The sequence below is a fragment of the Pseudorasbora parva genome, chromosome 25, assembly GCF_024679245.1.
Source record: "Pseudorasbora parva isolate DD20220531a chromosome 25, ASM2467924v1, whole genome shotgun sequence".
NCBI classification, from domain to species: domain Eukaryota; kingdom Metazoa; phylum Chordata; class Actinopteri; order Cypriniformes; family Gobionidae; genus Pseudorasbora; species Pseudorasbora parva.
In genome coordinates, this window is record NC_090196.1 from 1110365 (window position 1) to 1127599 (window position 17235).

Below are 17235 nucleotides of genomic sequence, written 5' to 3' on the forward strand. Positions count from 1 at the left end.
CTTGGTCTCCTGCTTTCTGCTTTTCCCAGCCTCTTCTGCAAACCCAAGATAAGCCAGAGAATAACATGACAATGTGTGGTCTTTGAACACCAGATATTGAAAAAATTCTGATATTTTCTGACAGAGAAAGAGAGAAGTCTTGTAAAGACCTCCAGGTGTGACGATTGTCTGAAGCCTCACTCCATGCCACTCCTTAGCAAGCTCAGTGTACAGCTGAAAGCCCAGATTACACGGCTAACACAGAGCCATGGAAATCATAGGAGTCAAGCGGCATCTCACACTGATGTCTTTGACGAAACAATCATCAGACAGGCCCAAAAAATGATCTCAGACCCCACCAACGTCCCACACCCTGAGCACCAGCTCCTTGCCTCGGGAAGATGCTTCACAGTCCCTAAGTGCAGGCTCAGTCGCTTTAAGAAGTCCTTTGGCTGGCTTGTCGTTTAGGGCTTTGATGGACAGGGGGACAGATGTTTACCCCTGCAACGCTGTTTTTAACTAACCACAAATGTTTTTTTTCTCACTTGAATATTGAATTGTATCATTATGATGATTATAGGTGTGTAGGATAAAAAGCAGTGAGCAATTGGTTGGTTGATGGTAGTCTGTTTAAGTATTGTGTGTGCGCGCGTGTGTATGGGTGATAGCTGTACAGTGGGTACGGAAAGTATTCAGACCCCCTTACATTTCATTGTAAGTTAATTTTTTTCCTCATTAATGTACACACAGTACCCCATACTGACAGAATTTTTTTTGACATTTTTGCAGATTTATTAAAAAAGAAAAACTGAAATATCACATGGTCCTAAGTATTCAGTCCCTTTGCTCAGTATTCAGTAGAAGCACCCTTTTGATCTAATTCAGCCATGAGTCTTTCTGGGAAAGATGGAAGTTTTCCACAGCTGGATTTGGGGATCCTCTGCCATTCCTTCAGCAGATCCTCTCCAGTTCTGTCAGGTTGGATGGTAAATGTTGGTGGACAGCATTTTTCAGGTCTCTCCAGAGATGCTCAATTGGGTTTAAGTCAGGGCTTTGGCTGGGCCATTCCAGAACAGTCACGGAGTTGTTGTGAAGCCGCTCCTTCGTTATTTTAGCTGTGCTTTGGGTCATTGTCTAGTTGGAAGGTGAACCTTTGGCCCAGTCTGAGGTCTTGAGCACTCTGGAGAAGGTTTTCGTCCAGGATATCCCTGTACTTGGCCACATTCCTCTTTCCCTCGATTGCAACCAGTCTTCCTGTCCCTGCAGCTGAAAAACACCCCCACAGCATGATGCTGCCACCACCATACTTCACTGTTGGGAATATATTTGACAGGTGATATTTTTCTCCACACATACCGCTTAGAATTAAAGGTCCCGTTCTTCGCGTGTTTTCGAAGCTTTGATTATGTTTACAGTGTGCAATATAACATGAGTTCATGTTTCGCATGTAAAAAAACAGTATTTTTCACACAATTTACTTATCTGTACAGCGCTGTTTCCTCTGTCCTAAAAACGGCCTGATGATTTCCTCGTTCTGTGAAGTCCCTCCTTCAGAAATATGTAACGAGTTCTGATTGGACCAGCGCTTCCCGTGTTGTGATTGGACAGCAGCTTAGCGCACTTTGCCCGGAAAGGTCCCGCCTCTTACCATAACAGGGCGATGCAAGCGCTCAATGCGCTCTTCTCCACGTGGGAGAGCAATGAGACCACGCCCCCTATTTTGCGAGTTCTTGTGGGCGGAGCTTTAGTCAACAAACGGTTCTAGTGACGTCATCACAGCAGGAAGTTCAGCGGTGTAGTCCAAACCGGCCGCTCGCTGTAGGCTTTGAAAGGAAACTTCTGTTAAATAAAATATCTCGCTGGGCATTGAACTTTGAGCTTCATAATTTTACAGGTATTATTTATGCTCTAACAGCAACATTACACACTAACTAAAGTTTGAAAGATGGAATCGCGAAGAACGGGACCTTTAAGGTCAAATAGTTCTATCTTGGTCTCAGACGAGATAATCTTATTTCTCACCATCTTGGAGTCCTTCAGGTGTTTTTTTGCAAACTTTCATGTGTCTTGCCCTGAGGAGAGGCTTCCGTCGGGCCATTCTGCCATAAAGCCCCGACTGGTGGAGTCGTACCCTATATGCCACTATCCCCACCACACTTCTCTAGTCTCGTCATTACCACCTAATACATACCTGATCTACCTACCTGTTCTACTGACTTGTGATCGCCATCTTCAGTCTTCTGTCATCCGTCTTCAGTCTCCAGTTGCCTTTGTCTGTGTTTGGTCTGAATCTTCTGATCGTCTGTTTTCTATCCACATCTGCAACATAAAGAACTCAGTTACCAGTATATTGCTACTTACCTATGTTGCCTGTGTTACCTATTTTGCCTATGATATCTATGATTAATGATTACCTCAAAATGTACATCTGTATGCAGGTGTGATGTACTTTATTTAAATTAAATGCATACGCATTCCTCACTTTTTCTCATCTGACAGTGATTACCCCTCCGTGTGCCATATAGGTTGCCGACCCCTGGTTTAGGTTATTAAATAAATGTAATTTTGACATGAATTTGTTTTTAACAGCAGATTTTGGTGATGTTAGATATGGTCCGTGCATCTCTACTCTGTGTGTAACCTTGATCCTCTGATAGGATCCATTGATCCACCCCTGAAACTGCCTGATTGGCGAAAGTGAGAGAGGCGAATGCGATTCCATGTTTTGCTCAATGGGGCTTGGCCTCTGATGACGAGCAGAGCAATCAGGGTCTACAGCCAGAGTCCAATTTACACGCTTGTGCTGCCATGAGCAAACGACCGGATGAGTCCTGAGGCCCGACTCCATGAGCAAACGACCGGATGAGTCCTGAGGCCCGACTCCATAAGCAAACGACCGGATGAGTCCTGAGGCCCGACTCCATGAGCAAACGACCGGATGAGCCCTGAGGCCCGACTCCATGAGCAAACGACCGGATGATTCCTGAGGCCCGACTCCATGAGCAAACGACCGGATGATTCCTGAGGCCCGACTCCATGAGCAAACAACCGGATGAGCCCTGAGGCCCGACTCTATGAGCAAACGACCGGATGATTCCTGAGGCCCGACTCCATGAGCAAACGACCGGATGAGTCCTGAGGCCCGACTCCATAAGCAAACGACCGGATGAGCCCTGAGGCCCGTCTCCATGAGCAAACGACCGGATGAGCCCTGAGGCCCGACTCCATAAGCAAACGACTGGATGAGTCCTGAGGCCCGACTCCATGAGCAAACGACCGGATGAGTCCTGAGGCCCGACTCCATGAGCAAACGACCGGATGAGCCCTGAGGCCCGACTCCATGAGCAAACGACCGGATGATTCCTGAGGCCCGACTCCATGAGCAAACGACCGGATGATTCCTGAGGCCCGACTCCATGAGCAAACGACCGGATGAGTCCTGAGGCCCGACTCCATGAGCAAACGACCGGATGAGCCCTGAGGCCCGACTCCATGAGCAAACGACCGGATGAGCCCTGAGGCCCGACTCCATGAGCAAACGACCAGATGAGCCCTGAGGCCCGACTCCATGAGCAAACGACCGGATGATTCCTGAGGCCCGACTCCATGAGCAATCGACCGGATGAGTACTGAGGCCCGACTCCATAAGCAAACGACCGGATGAGTCCTGAGGCCCGACTCCATAAGCAAACGACCGGATGAGTCCTGAGGCCCGACTCCATAAGCAAACGACCGGATGAGTCCTGAGGCCCGACTCCATGAGCAAACGACCGGATGAGTCCTGAGGCCCAACTCCATGAGCAAACGACCGGCTGAGTCCTGAGGCCCGACTCCATGAGCAAACGACCGGATGAGTCCTGAGGCCCGACTCCATGAGCAAACGACCGGATGAGTCCTGAGGCCCGACTCCATGAGCAAACGACCGGATGAGTCCTGAGGCCCGACTCCATGAGCAAACGACCGGATGAGTCCTGAGGCCCGACTCCATGAGCAAACGACCGGATGAGTCCTGAGGCCCGACTCCATGAGCAAACGACCGGATGAGTCCTGAGGCCCGACTCCATGAGCAAACGACCGGATGAGTCCTGAGGCCCGACTCCATGAGCAAACGACCGGATGAGTCCTGAGGCCCGACTCCATGAGCAAACGACCGGATGAGTCCTGAGGCCCGACTCCATGAGCAAACGACCGGATGAGTCCTGAGGCCCGACTCCATAAGCAAATTCATAGTAAAAGTTGAATTTGATGCGAGCAGCCATTGGCAACCAGTGCAGTTTGATGAAGAGAGGCGTAACATGCGCTCTCTTCGGCTCATTAAAGACCACTCTCGCCGCTGCATTCTGGATCAGCTGCAAGGGTTTGATAGTGCATGCTGGAAGCCCAGCCAGAAGAGCATTACAATAATCCAGTCTGGAGAGAACAAGAGCCTGAACCAGGAGTTGTGCAGCCTGTTCTGATAGGAAGGGTCTGATCTTTCTAATGTTGTAGAAAGCAAATCTGCAGGACCGGGCAGTTGCAGTAATGTGGTCAGTGAAGTTTAACTGGTCATCAATCACAACTCCAAGGTTTCTTGCTGTCCTTGATGGAGTTATGGTCGATGAACCAAGTTGAATGGAGAAATTAACATTTAATCTTCTAAATTTTTTATTTATTTTAATTCTTTAGAATTATATATAATATTTTAAATATTAACAAATTTGGTTATATTAATAATTATATAACACATCTGAATACCTCTTGAGTAACCCCTGATCATGAGCTGCTCTGATCAGGTCATCTTCAGCGAGTGATCTAGGGCTACTCACATACTCTGATAGTAAACTCGTTTTTGGAATTGAAAGTTGAGGTAATCCGCTAACTTACTTTTAAATATACCCGGGTACATTAGCCACATTCAAATCCAGACTCAGAACATCTGTTTAGCTGTGCATGTACGGTCTGTGCTAGAACTGGTTGCACTTTTTATTTTATATGTACTCTTTTTAAAGCCGCACTTGGCTACTTTTGCTCTCGGGGTCCCCCTACAGTTTGGAAAAAATAATGTCCTCAACTACTGTCGTAAGCTCTGTCCTCTCACATCAGGGGATGCCATCGCGCGTGCATTTGCTGACATGACAACCTGATAGCCCTGAACTAGTGATGCGCGGGTCGTCTCATAACCCGCGGACCCCGTATGTCTATTTAATGGTCGCGGGTGCGCGGCGGGTTGTAAAAATATATACAGTGGTGCGGTGCGGGCCGAATAACTTCATAAAAGCAGCGCCGCGGGTCGGTGCAGCACTAACAGTTCCCCTGAACACTGCAAGAGGAGTTCAGAGTTCTTCTGGCGGCGTGTGGGAAATGTCTTCATCCCAGGTACAGTCAGTGGCTTATGCTTCAGCATGTCATATGAATATCATTTCATGGGTTTTTTTTTTTTAAACGCCAAATAATCACGATGCTCACGTTTACAAGCCAGCGTCATTATAGTAGTCTATTGGTTAGCGTTTTCCAGAATCTATATGATACTTCAGTTCAATGTTTGAGTGGTGGGTAATCACCGTAACCAGCAGGACAGCATCGGTCGGGCACGCCTCCTTCAGCTCACGCCGACGAGCAAACGCTGGTCACATGTTGATCCTCGTCCTGCCTTTAATCACAGCACTCTCTCGTTTCCTCTTATTGCTTTCCTCCAACAAAACCTGTTCTTTCTTATTTGTCTGTGCTGCTTCGGACATGACTATATTATCCGACGAACAAAGTTGGGCTCGCACGTCCGAATGTAAGGAAGTGTGTGTGTTGGTGGAAGTGACGTATATGCCGTAAAGCAGTCGAATTTTGTAGTTCTTTTTGTTCTCGGGTTACTACCCGAAACCCGAAGTTTAAAAGTACGATTAAAAACGATACAGACCCCGTCAGGCTATGGCAGATGTGTCATTCAACCTATTGTAAGTCGATTTATCATCACAAGAGTCTTAAGAAATGTATTATGAAGGTTAAAAAGTTACCTAGTGCTGCTTTAAATGTTTTTAATGTCAATCTTTTATGTTTCATGTAAAGCACTTTGAATCACCATTGTGTATGAAATGTGCCATATAATTAAACTGGCCTTGCCTTGGTATCTGCTTCTGTCACCAAACACAAAAATACCCGTCTCTGTCTGATTCTGATATTTAACGCGGCTGAATTACATCCTCAACTTATTTTCCTGTATTAATCATACGATCAGGTCAATAAAAAGACTTGAATTAGTTATGAATCAACATTTATTAGTTATAATAACTGTATGTACACCAATGGTACAACACATATTGATATGCATGAACACACTTTTATTTCACAGCTATGACACAGGAAATCATTTATTTTACCACTTTCCTTTTTGACTATAGTTTCCCCTCCCTTTACATAAAAAAATCACATCACAAAAAGGATGAGAGAAAAGTGGAGCAGAACTGATGGGTTTTACATAGAAGACCAGTGTAAGAAACGAGAGCCATCTACTACGATGGCTTCAGATGCACTCCATTAGGTAAGAATAATAAACCTGGGTTATTCTACAAATAATGCTTCACATGGAAAGTGTGCCTGTAATTTTCTTTGTGTGTCTGTGTGCGTGTACAAAATATATCAGAGAAGAAACATTGGAAAGTCAAGTGCAAGACAGAACAGACATCATGAAACGGAGAAATGAAGTTTTACAGATACTGTGGATGTGACTTCATACAGTGTGCTTTATATCATCAAGATCATATCTCAGCATATCTTTTTAAGATGTTACATATAACACAGAATCATATATAAGACTATCACATAAAGACAATATGATTATTGTATACCATCTTCGAAAATAGACTATTTTGAGATGATACATATATAATATACAAATATCCTTTCTTTTTTGAGTCTGATGTTAGATTTAAATTTTAATCTCTTACATAGAAAAGCAGGGACACATATATTCATGAAGGGAAAAACATTCCAAACATAGATCAGATATAATAATGGATATGAATCTGCTGAGAGAGCTAGTCTGAATTAAACTCAAGCAATGTCCTACATTTCTATACACTTCACTATAGTATTTAATCTTATGCAGCACAGAGGGTATATACGCTTCTACAGTATTACAAAAACACTTCAATTAAAACTGTCACATCAATTAAACACTATCTCAATATTTCTATAAGTGGAAAATAAAATACCAATGTCACCAACAATCAGTGGCGTCGCTGGGTTTCTAGGCCCCCAGTACAGTCGTTTTATCGGGTCGATATCCCTCAGTAGGATTGGGTTTCTCCGGTCCCCCATGGTAGAATTGGTGAGGGCCCTCTGGGGGAAAGGGGACACTGAGGGCCCCTGTACTCGGCCCCAGCGACGCCTCTGCCTTCAATATATACACAAAGTGCAGGGAGGCACTTTAAAAGTCATGCTTCGTAAGAAACTGGTGCAAAAACACTACATGTCCATGCAGCTAACAGTGAGATAACACACAACAGTGGCTCAACGCTCAAAGACCAAACAATCTCAAGTGTCAAGATGTCTCAACACACACACCATCTAAATTCACATTATGATTCCACACACTATGTAACGTGGCACTAACTTGTGTTCATATGGCATTGATTCTCTTGGCAAAGGTTATAACACTGGATCATCAAAGAGCTGTTTAGTTGGCAAAAGCATTTTAGAGAGACGTCTTAAACTAATTCGATATATATTAGGGGTAGAGCTCTATCAATATCTGTGTTTAGCTTTGTAAAATACATATATATATTTAAAAAAGGATCCTGTGATGCCCCACAGGGAAGAATGAAAGTGTGTATTATTTTTTGTGGGAATCTCTGATTGGCGCAGTGAGGTATGTGGACATTGATTGGTCGGTTTGACAGGAAGTGATGTGTTTTGCAGCATGGCGGGGCTTAGAAACAGTCATTTGCAATATGGACACTGATATCGATGGATAGGAGGATGGAACATCCAGAGGTAGTGTTTATAACAGCTCAGTTATAAAATCCCCCATTTTATTACGATTAAACCCTTCCATTGTAATACTGCTCGTTTTTTTTTTTTTCAAAGCTCAACACAAAAGCTGCTTACAAATAGCCTTGGCAATGTCTCTTTGAGGTAAGAACTTCAGCTCAATTAAACGGGGCGTAAACGGGGATAGATAACTATCGTCAGCAGTGAAAGACGAAGGCATTAGGTATATTTAAAAATGTGTAAACCTACTTGGATTATAAAAACAGGTAAAAAGTTCTCTCCAGCATGCTAGCAGGGCCTTCATACAAATCATCTCTGTCTGGATTAGGAATGTTTTTAGTTTTTTTTTCCCTGACGAAATTTTTCCTAGACAAAATGAGTTTATTTTATATGCCTGAGTATATCTCTACATCTCACCAGTTGAAAGAAAAACAGCTGAAATTTAGAGCAAATATAGAATACAGGTTGGATAGTGAATCAAGGGGGTGTCGATATTTTAGATGGGTTGTGCTTGACGTGTGAATCTAAACAGAATCGTTAATAACTCCAATCACCACACCAAAGCGTAGAAAAATAGCCATGTCATCTTAAAAGATTGAGAAAATCCAGGATTTTCCATCAGCTGTTTGTTCGTTGTATGACTGACACATGTTCAGGCCTTGTTTTGGTTGTACAACATAAATAGACAGTTTGTGCTTTAATGAACTAAACATAAGGCGTGCATTGCATAATTCAGTGTATTTCATGATGCAAAGGGCTCTCGTAAGACCTGAATGGTAAATATAATGGCGATGTGCCTGAAAGGTTTTGTGCTATTGTGCCACAGACTCACCAACATACATACGAGCAACACCCTCTCATCCGTTTCCTTGACAGAACAGAGAAAAACTCCCTCCCCTGTGAGCGCTGCAGAGGAGGAGGGGCTCGAAATAAACGCGGCTTGTGCTTTACGTTCCATCTGTGTGCTGTCGCCTCCGTCCCTACTTCTGTCTCCTAGCAACACCATATTACCCTTTCGAGAAGTGGTTTAAGATCTGTTCGGACAAAGAGGTGCTACAGTGTTGTGCAAGGTAGTTCAGTTGAGGCAAAAGGAGCTAGAGGCAGAAGAGCAGGTTTCTGTTATAGGAACAGCAGTGGGTGATCCCTCTGAAAAACCCAGCCCTTCTCCTCCAGATTCATAGGTTTGGAACTTATATGTATTTATTAGCATGGCAAATAATTTACCTAACTGCCTCAGCTGCATGTGTGAGCTTTTGGCCTCACATTCTTGTGTTACATGAGAACATATGCATTGTTAAACATGTTAGAAAAGAATAGAAACCATAGGAATAAACTACAAAACCCATTTGTTCTATGTGCATGGATATAGGTTGGTTTTTCTCTCATTTTGGGTGCCGGGGTCTGTGTGCTTGCATTAATTGTTTTTCCAAGGTTCTTCCTCAACAAGCGTGCACTCCGCAGTTGAGCCGTTCGTGGCTGCCAAGGTTACCTGAAACAGTGAACAACAAAGTTGAGTTCACATCACGTGTGTATGTTCAACAATACATGTAAGATCTATTTGAAGATTTGGAGCAAAGAATTCTGGATCTTTTGGCAAAATGAAAAATCTGGGGTCACGTAAAGGGATAGTTCACTCAAAAAGGAAAATTACCCCATGATTTACTCACCCTCAAGCCATCATAGGTGTATATGACAATCGGAGATATATATTAAGCATATTCCAAGCATTATAACGGCAGTGAATAGAGGATGATATTTTGAAGCCCAAAAAAGTGCATTCATCCATCATAAAATCATAAAAGTAATCCATATGGCTAATACGTTGCTTAATAAGCTCGCTCAGTTGGGGACACTACAATTATAATCCAAGTTATTCAACTAAATATACAAATAAAATTAATGAATTAGGTCTTATTTAATTCTATAAACTATAATACTGATCTGCCAACATTGTCGCTATATGATAAATTAAAATAAGCTGATAACATCACTGTTTCCTCCAGAACGACTGTACAGCCAAATCTAATTCTGCTGCAGTATTGTCCTGTTTAACACTGAAGCTGCTCTGACACAATCGGCGCTGGAGAAGAGCGATAGAAATAAAGATGACTGATTGATAATAAAGGCCTTCAGAAGCAAAGTTTGTTTGTGTAAGACAAATATCCATATTTAAAACTTCATAAAGTAATGCTATGTTCCGGGCAGGTTTTTGAGCCTGTAAGTTACGACATTAAACCATGATTTACGACTGCAGCATTCCAGGAATCGTGATAACTAGATGTAGTGCTTACTCCTTGCTTATTTGAGAGAAACAGTGGAGAAAATATTGTTGCATAAGGCAAGAGAAGCTGTTAGACCCTTTATTTTTACATTATTTGTAAAATACCGTGCACAACTTCCATAAACACCGCATCCGTAGGGGCTGCCATTGTTGTTTCAGGGGCTATGTGACGTCAGAACTCATAACTGGGAGTACATCGATCTAGTACGAGTTCACGAGTGGGAAGTCACGGGTTTGACAGCGTTCCAGTGCACTTCCACCGGTAGAAGGTTGGGAAAACACGGGCCACGTGTTGCCTGGAACTCGGCAGAAAAGAACTAGCTTTCGACAGACGGCCGCAGCTTGTTCTCGACACATCGTCTGAGCAGAAGTTTTTTCTTGCGGGTGTCCGAGAACTACTGTATGATTGGTCATACATTTAAAGGACAACTCCAGTGAGAAATGACCCTAGGGGTAATTAACAGATGGTTAGTGAGTAGATCGTTCTCTGGGATGCGTTTTCATGAAAATCGAATGTAAAGAGTTTTATCTTTTAACAGATTAGCTTATAACACTAGTCTATGGGGCACAGGGTAGACACAAGGTGGTAAAATTAAACCGCTAGTTAATGCCACTAACAAGGCTCAAAATAGCCTCACACTAACACGGCAGCATAATGAGGGTCCCTACATGCAGACCGAAGCATTGAGAACTTTGTAAGAGTACAAACAGTTTAATAAGAAGATACTTTATAAACATAGTCCCTTACGCGTTCACGGACAGCAGCCATCTTCGAAAACAGTCTCGATGAATCGATCCACGAGCGCTGTTCTAAGTGAGCTGGTCGATAGGAATGAAGTTTGTGAAATGTAATAACATGGACATTTTTATTTTTATTTTTTTATTTTCTCTGTTGCGTTCAGTGTTTTCTTCCGGAAACAACGGCCCATATGAGACTCAGTCACAGTTCATCACTTAGCACAGCGTTCGGGCTCGATGAGTCGAGACTGTTTTCCAAGATGGCGCCTGTCCGTGGACGCATAATGCACTATGTTTATGAAGTATCTTCTTATTAAACTGTTTGTACTCTTACAAAGTTCTCAATGCTTCGGTTTGCATGTTGGGACCCTCATTATGCTGCCGTGTTAGTGTGAGGCTATTTTGAGCCTTGTTAGTGGTATTAACTAGCGATTTAATTTCACTATCCTGTGCCCCATAGACTAGTGTTATAAGCTAATCTGTTTTTAAAGATAAAACTCTTTACATTCGATTTCCATGAAAACGCATCCCACAGAAAGATCTACTCTGTAACCATCTGTTAATTGCCCCTAGGGTCATTTCTCACCGGAGTTGTCCTTTAAAGTGGGCGTGGTTAACGTGGAGAAACGCAAATGTTCGGCACCTGCTTTTCTCGTGAAGTATGGAATGTTTTCTTGCCTCCTCGAGAAAACGTATGATTTGTGTATGATGTGTACGATGAGTATGTCCCAATCTTAAACCCTGACCCAACACATGACGTATTGATGAACGCAGAAGTGGAGAGAATACAGCAAACCAAACCAAAACACTGGTCACAAATTAGAAGTCTGAAACGAGAATTTCTAAAGAGAAATGTTGGATGATTATAAGATATAAGTTTGTTGCCTAGCCCTGTTAGTTTGAACCGAGAGAGGCATCAAAGCTTACATTATCTCAGGGGTCATCGTTTCACTCTAAGTCGCCTTGCATAGGCCATCTGTCGTAGGCTAGGGATTTCAGTTAATAATGTTTTTTCTTACACAAATGCATTGCTTCTCTTCAGAAGGCCTTTATTACCCCGTATAGTATATATTTTATCCATCTAATGGATGGATGCACATCCTCTATTCACTGCCATTATAAAGTTTGGAAGAGCCAAGTCATTTTTGAATATATCTCCGACTGTATTCGTCTGAAAGAAGAAATTCTGAAGTCGGTGTCTGAAGCATGTGTTTAAACATGGCTTCTGATTTGTCTGAAGAAGATGCACAGGCATAAGCGTGGTGTGGCAACATGACGCAGCTTCTATTGTCCTCCTCAGGGTCCCTGGTTACAATAGTAGTAATAGAAATGCCCGTGGTAACAGAGCCTGCCCACAAGGCTGTGTATAAACACTGGACTTGGGTCGACCCTAAAGGACTGAGGATCCTGGGGATGAATCCATATCCCAACTGTAGAACTTGATGAATGTATGTGGAATAACTCTGATATCATCTGGTACAAAGTCTAAGCAGAAGAAGGCTATTGAACTCTTACTCTCTTTAGTGATGTTAATGTTAATAACAGAGCCACTTTGAGAGCCACTTTGAGAGCCTTTGCGACCGGCAGATAGGCCTCATGCAAGAACCGAGACACCAAGGGGTGTCTCCGAATAGAGGCTCCATCCAAAGGCATGTGGCTAATGGAAATTGCGGCCAGATATGTACCTTCAAGGTAGCCGGTGCCAGCCCTGCTGTGAGAAGCTCTTGAAGGAACTCCAGCACTGGACCAGCCAGGCAGTTAACGGGGCTCAATTCATGCTGTCCTCACCATGTTACAAACAGTTGCCATTTTAGGGCATACAACTTCCTAGTGGAAAGACATCTAGAATTGAGGATTGTCTCAGTGACTTCAGCTGAAACACCAGATTCTATGAGCTGGAACAAGACCTAAAGCTTCCAGATCTCGAGCCGGGGATGATACACTGTCCCCTGACCTTGAGAGCTCAAAGCAATTTATATTAATATAGACTACTAGTGTGTTGTCTGTCCGGACTAACACATGTAACCCCCCACTTAGATGTAGAAGTATTTCCCTGCTAGATATACAGCCCTCATCTCCAGATGATTATATGCCATAAGAGATGGGGTCCTACTCAGAGACTGTAAACTGGGCAGCCATCCAAGACCCCACCCCAGCCTATGAAAGAGCCATCTGTCACGATAGTCTTGCAGAAACACGAGTGGGAGTGAGGGAGAGAGGGACCCTAGGAGACTCTGGGGTCTTCAACAGAGAAATAAAGCATCTGTGAGTAACCCTTATGACTAGCAGAGGGCTGCCAGTAATAGTATAGGTCTGTTCAGGGTCATGGACCCACAAACTGGCAGAGACCACCCAAATTAACTGAAGGGAGGATTTGCTCATAAATGAAGATGGCCCTTTGGACACCTCCACTTCCTGAATCACCAGAGGTGACGGGATAAGTGGAGACACTCCCCCTGAGAGTCCCGAAGGAAATCAGGCACACGATGAATGTTGTGGTGTGCACAGATTTCCCCTGGGAGGGGACGCTCTCAGGGACGTAGGAAATATCTGCTCTTGAGTCACCAGAGAAATGGCTGCAATATGTCCTGGCCTAACCTGGGTCAGGCCGAGGAAGACTCATCAGAGCCAGATGCCTATTTCAATATTTAACTTGCAGAGCTAAATGCAGTCATAAAATCAACCAGACAAGTATAACACAGTCTAGATAATAGACCGAATTTACTATATATATAACCAGTTTCCTCAGAGTTAGATAGCATCAGAAAATGACCCATGAACACTTCAGAATTCTGTGCTTCAAAGACACCAACGTTTTTCACTGAAACACATAAATACAGAAGCAAAAAAAACAAGGTACAACATTCTTACATGCATTTGTGAGTGGTTACTTTGCAAGGCTACTACAATGGATTGCATTTTTTGATAAGCAGGGTTAGTTTTTGTTAATTTATAAATCTGCATCCAGAGCATGAAAGCAGAACAGACAGCAGAATAGCAGGAGCAGCATTTCAGTCTATTAGACAACCGTTATTAACAGAATCCACGAAACAAGTGTTTAACTCTCTGTAACATAAAATAAAGCTTAATAATGTTCACGACATGTCGGAATTACGGTAATTACGAGATTCCGAGTTGTAAAAAGCATTCACATCCTCATAGAACTCGTAATTACTCGTAATTTAACTTTTAATAAGAGCTTCGACTTGCACCACATGACCACTGCAGATTCATTTTGGCATTCATTCATTGTTGCCAAAATATGTCTGAGGACATGAATAAACTTCAAAGAGAATGCCACAGGTTGTCCTCTTGTAATTAATGTAATAAAGACATGCCGTGAAAGCAGCATAATCAAAACTAGAAAATAAAGATGTGTCCACTCAGGAGGATGGGTCTACCCTTTCATTCATGAAAGTTTGTTAAGTACCAGGCAATGGTTCATTGCTGATGTTCTCAAACTTGATTATCAGGGAATTTTATTTCAATTTCAGGCTTAAGTGAATAATCACTCAATAGAGCATACATCAGAGCTGAATAAAGCCTGTTTTCCACTATCAGGCTGAGGGCTTCTTGTTGCCAAACCATGCGGTTTCATGCTGATCCCAGCCAGTTGCCATGGTTATGGTTTCCTTTTAGGATCTGGATGCATCTAAAGATTGGAGCGTGTGTGCTATATAGGGTGCTCACATTGGGAAAGGGAAAGGTTCCTAGACTAGCTACAGGGGACAATTGTTGACACAATATTAAATGAGTAATATATTGATACATTAGTTTTAATGAGCTGATGAAAAAAGCTTGTAGAATAATACTATACTATACTAGAAACCCATTAACAATCATACCAGGCTCAATTGGAAATGTAACTAGAACCATTCCTCCCCATGCTCAGCCTGCTGTGGGAAAGCACTTTGATTGTTTTAGTTTGTAGTTTATTATATCTTAACTTTATCTAAAACTTTTAAACATTTACAATTTATTGACGCATGCCATCAGCGTCATGCCATCAGAAGTATCACTTCAAGACTGCAAAGATTTGTGCTATTACTGTAATTGTCATTATATAAGTTCATTTTCAGTTTAAAGTAAAATAATGATAATTTTTTTTGTAGATTCTGATGTACTTTGTTCACAACATACAATATTATGTTGTTAAATGCTGAAAACATGCTCCAAGAAAAGAAGCAAATAAATATTAGCAAATACACAATTATACTGCTTATATCATATATGCACATGCACATATATATGTGTGTGCATATACATATATGCTAACATGCAAAAGATATGAGTAAAGAGATGTGCAGAGCATGCGTTAAATAGATGTCTCTATGCCAATAAGCGTGACTTGTACCTTGCAATCATCTACTAAGACAGAATTTTGAGCAGCATAGACGCACTGGTTGGAGTTGTTTTCATGATGGTTTTTGAGGTCATCATAGTAGGAAGGGGTCTTGGTCATCAACTCTATGTCATCAGTCTTCCCATGTTGGGCGTCCAGAGCGTCCAACTCTGCCTTGGACAGGTGGTAGACGATGCCAGCCCCATACGAGTCTCCAACCACATTAACTGAGGTACGGAAACGATCCCTGAGAAAAAATAAGACAACACCAGGCGAAAAAGCTCCGCTCAGCAATCACAACGAATTTCCTGAACAAGAGTACGATATGCTTAAAAAGGACACTGAAAATGCCTCCAGTTAACTTGTCCTAATTCGGATAAAATAAGCCTAGATTAGGAATACTCACAGAAGCCAGTCCACAGCCACCAGCAGACTGATGTCTTGAGTGGGAAGGCCGACGGCTGTCAGAATGAGTAACATGGTGACCAGTCCAGCACTGGGGATACTCGCCGCACCAATACTGGCAAGTGTTGCTGTAAGACTACATTATGGGAATGCAAGCACCTGTTACATTCGTATTTACATACAATGTATTTAGTAGACATTGACTGCAAAAGACATGAATGTTTATGTACAAAGTATTACCCACATTTTTTAAACCTTTATTTATATAGCACCTATCACAGATACAATCACAAAGTGCTTTACAAAGTACATACAATTTAACACTTTAAAAAGACCAAAAATACCTAAAAGCTTATCTAAATAAAAGTGTCTTCAGCTGCTTTTTAAAATAATCAACAGATTCTTCCACACGCAACGCGGGGGGAGAGCGTTCCATAATTTAGGGGCAATTGCCTGAAACAACCGATCTCCCCAAGTTTTGAGACGAGTTTTGTGGACACTCAGGAAATTTTGGCCTGAAGAACGAAGAGTGCGATTGGAAGAGTACGGCGACAGCAGGTCTGTGATATATTGGGGTGGTCTGACCATGTAATGCTCTGAAAGTTAGAACTAAAATTGTATAATCAATTCTGTATTTAACAGGAAGCCAATGTACTGGACAAAGGTGTTCTGAATTTAGCTTAACAGGTAACTGAGCACCTGACCATTAAGGCTGGGCAAGCAAACAGACATGTCATTATGTAAATTGATTACTTAAATATACTTTTCTTATATATTAGTGGTAAACAGCGTAGGTTATTATGTCACTGTCAGCACAAAAACTAGTACATAAATTAAACTTTCAGGTCATGTATATTACCCTGGTTCCATGAATAAGAGAACGAGACGCTGCGGTGGTAGTCCATATAGAATCTCAACATTTAATTGGCAGATGCTCTTCTGAGGCTAGTTTGTAGAATAAGCCTAGATTCTCATGGGGTAGGGCAACTATTGTCATCAGACGATAAATCCGCTGCTCTCCCTCATATTAAGACTTCAGATAGACCCTCACGGCATTGTTGCATGCCCAAGCATCTTGAGGACTACGTCTCTGACTGTTCATCCCTGCTGTTTCCTCCCACCTTATCGGAAGAGAGTCAGAAAGAAGCGGCAGAGCCAAGTCTCCAGCCAAGGGGAGCTTTCAGCCACACACAGCCCAAGCTCCACAGACGTATTGAGTATGGGCTCACTGAACTAGTCTATATCTGACACGGAGAAAGACAAGGCTGCTGACATGGCCCAGCTTCACAACAAACTTAAACAGTATGGAAAATGACAGGTCTAACATGTGTCTAACATAGTACACTCCCTTTGTAATTACTAGTTTCATCTGGGACATTACCTTCTGTTACACATCAACTGTGCCATCACCTTTTACTAAACGCCCCCTCATGATGATGCTGGGAAAGCAGTTCAACCCCAAGTGCAACAATATTTAATAGCACAAATGCCAACCTATCAGCACCCCACTGTGCCTTCCAGCTATACA

General features: G+C 42.7%; 1 protein-coding gene across 2 annotated transcripts in view; it reads right to left on the minus strand.

Moving 5' to 3' along the window:
• Window positions 1-6206: 6206 nt before the first annotated feature.
• The window catches only part of slc1a2b (solute carrier family 1 member 2b), a 45885-nt gene continuing 34856 nt past the window's right edge, over window positions 6207-17235 (minus strand). The window contains exons 9-11 of one of the 2 annotated variants that reach the window (XM_067437143.1): window positions 15709-15843; window positions 15315-15549; window positions 6207-9430 (exon numbers count right to left, since the gene is read on the minus strand). In XM_067437143.1, the coding sequence (XP_067293244.1) occupies window positions 9356-9430; window positions 15315-15549; window positions 15709-15843 (445 nt within the window). In that variant the 3' untranslated portion in view covers window positions 6207-9355. The remainder of the gene's footprint in view (window positions 9431-15314; window positions 15550-15708; window positions 15844-17235) is intronic. The other variant, XM_067437144.1, reaches the window with a different exon arrangement.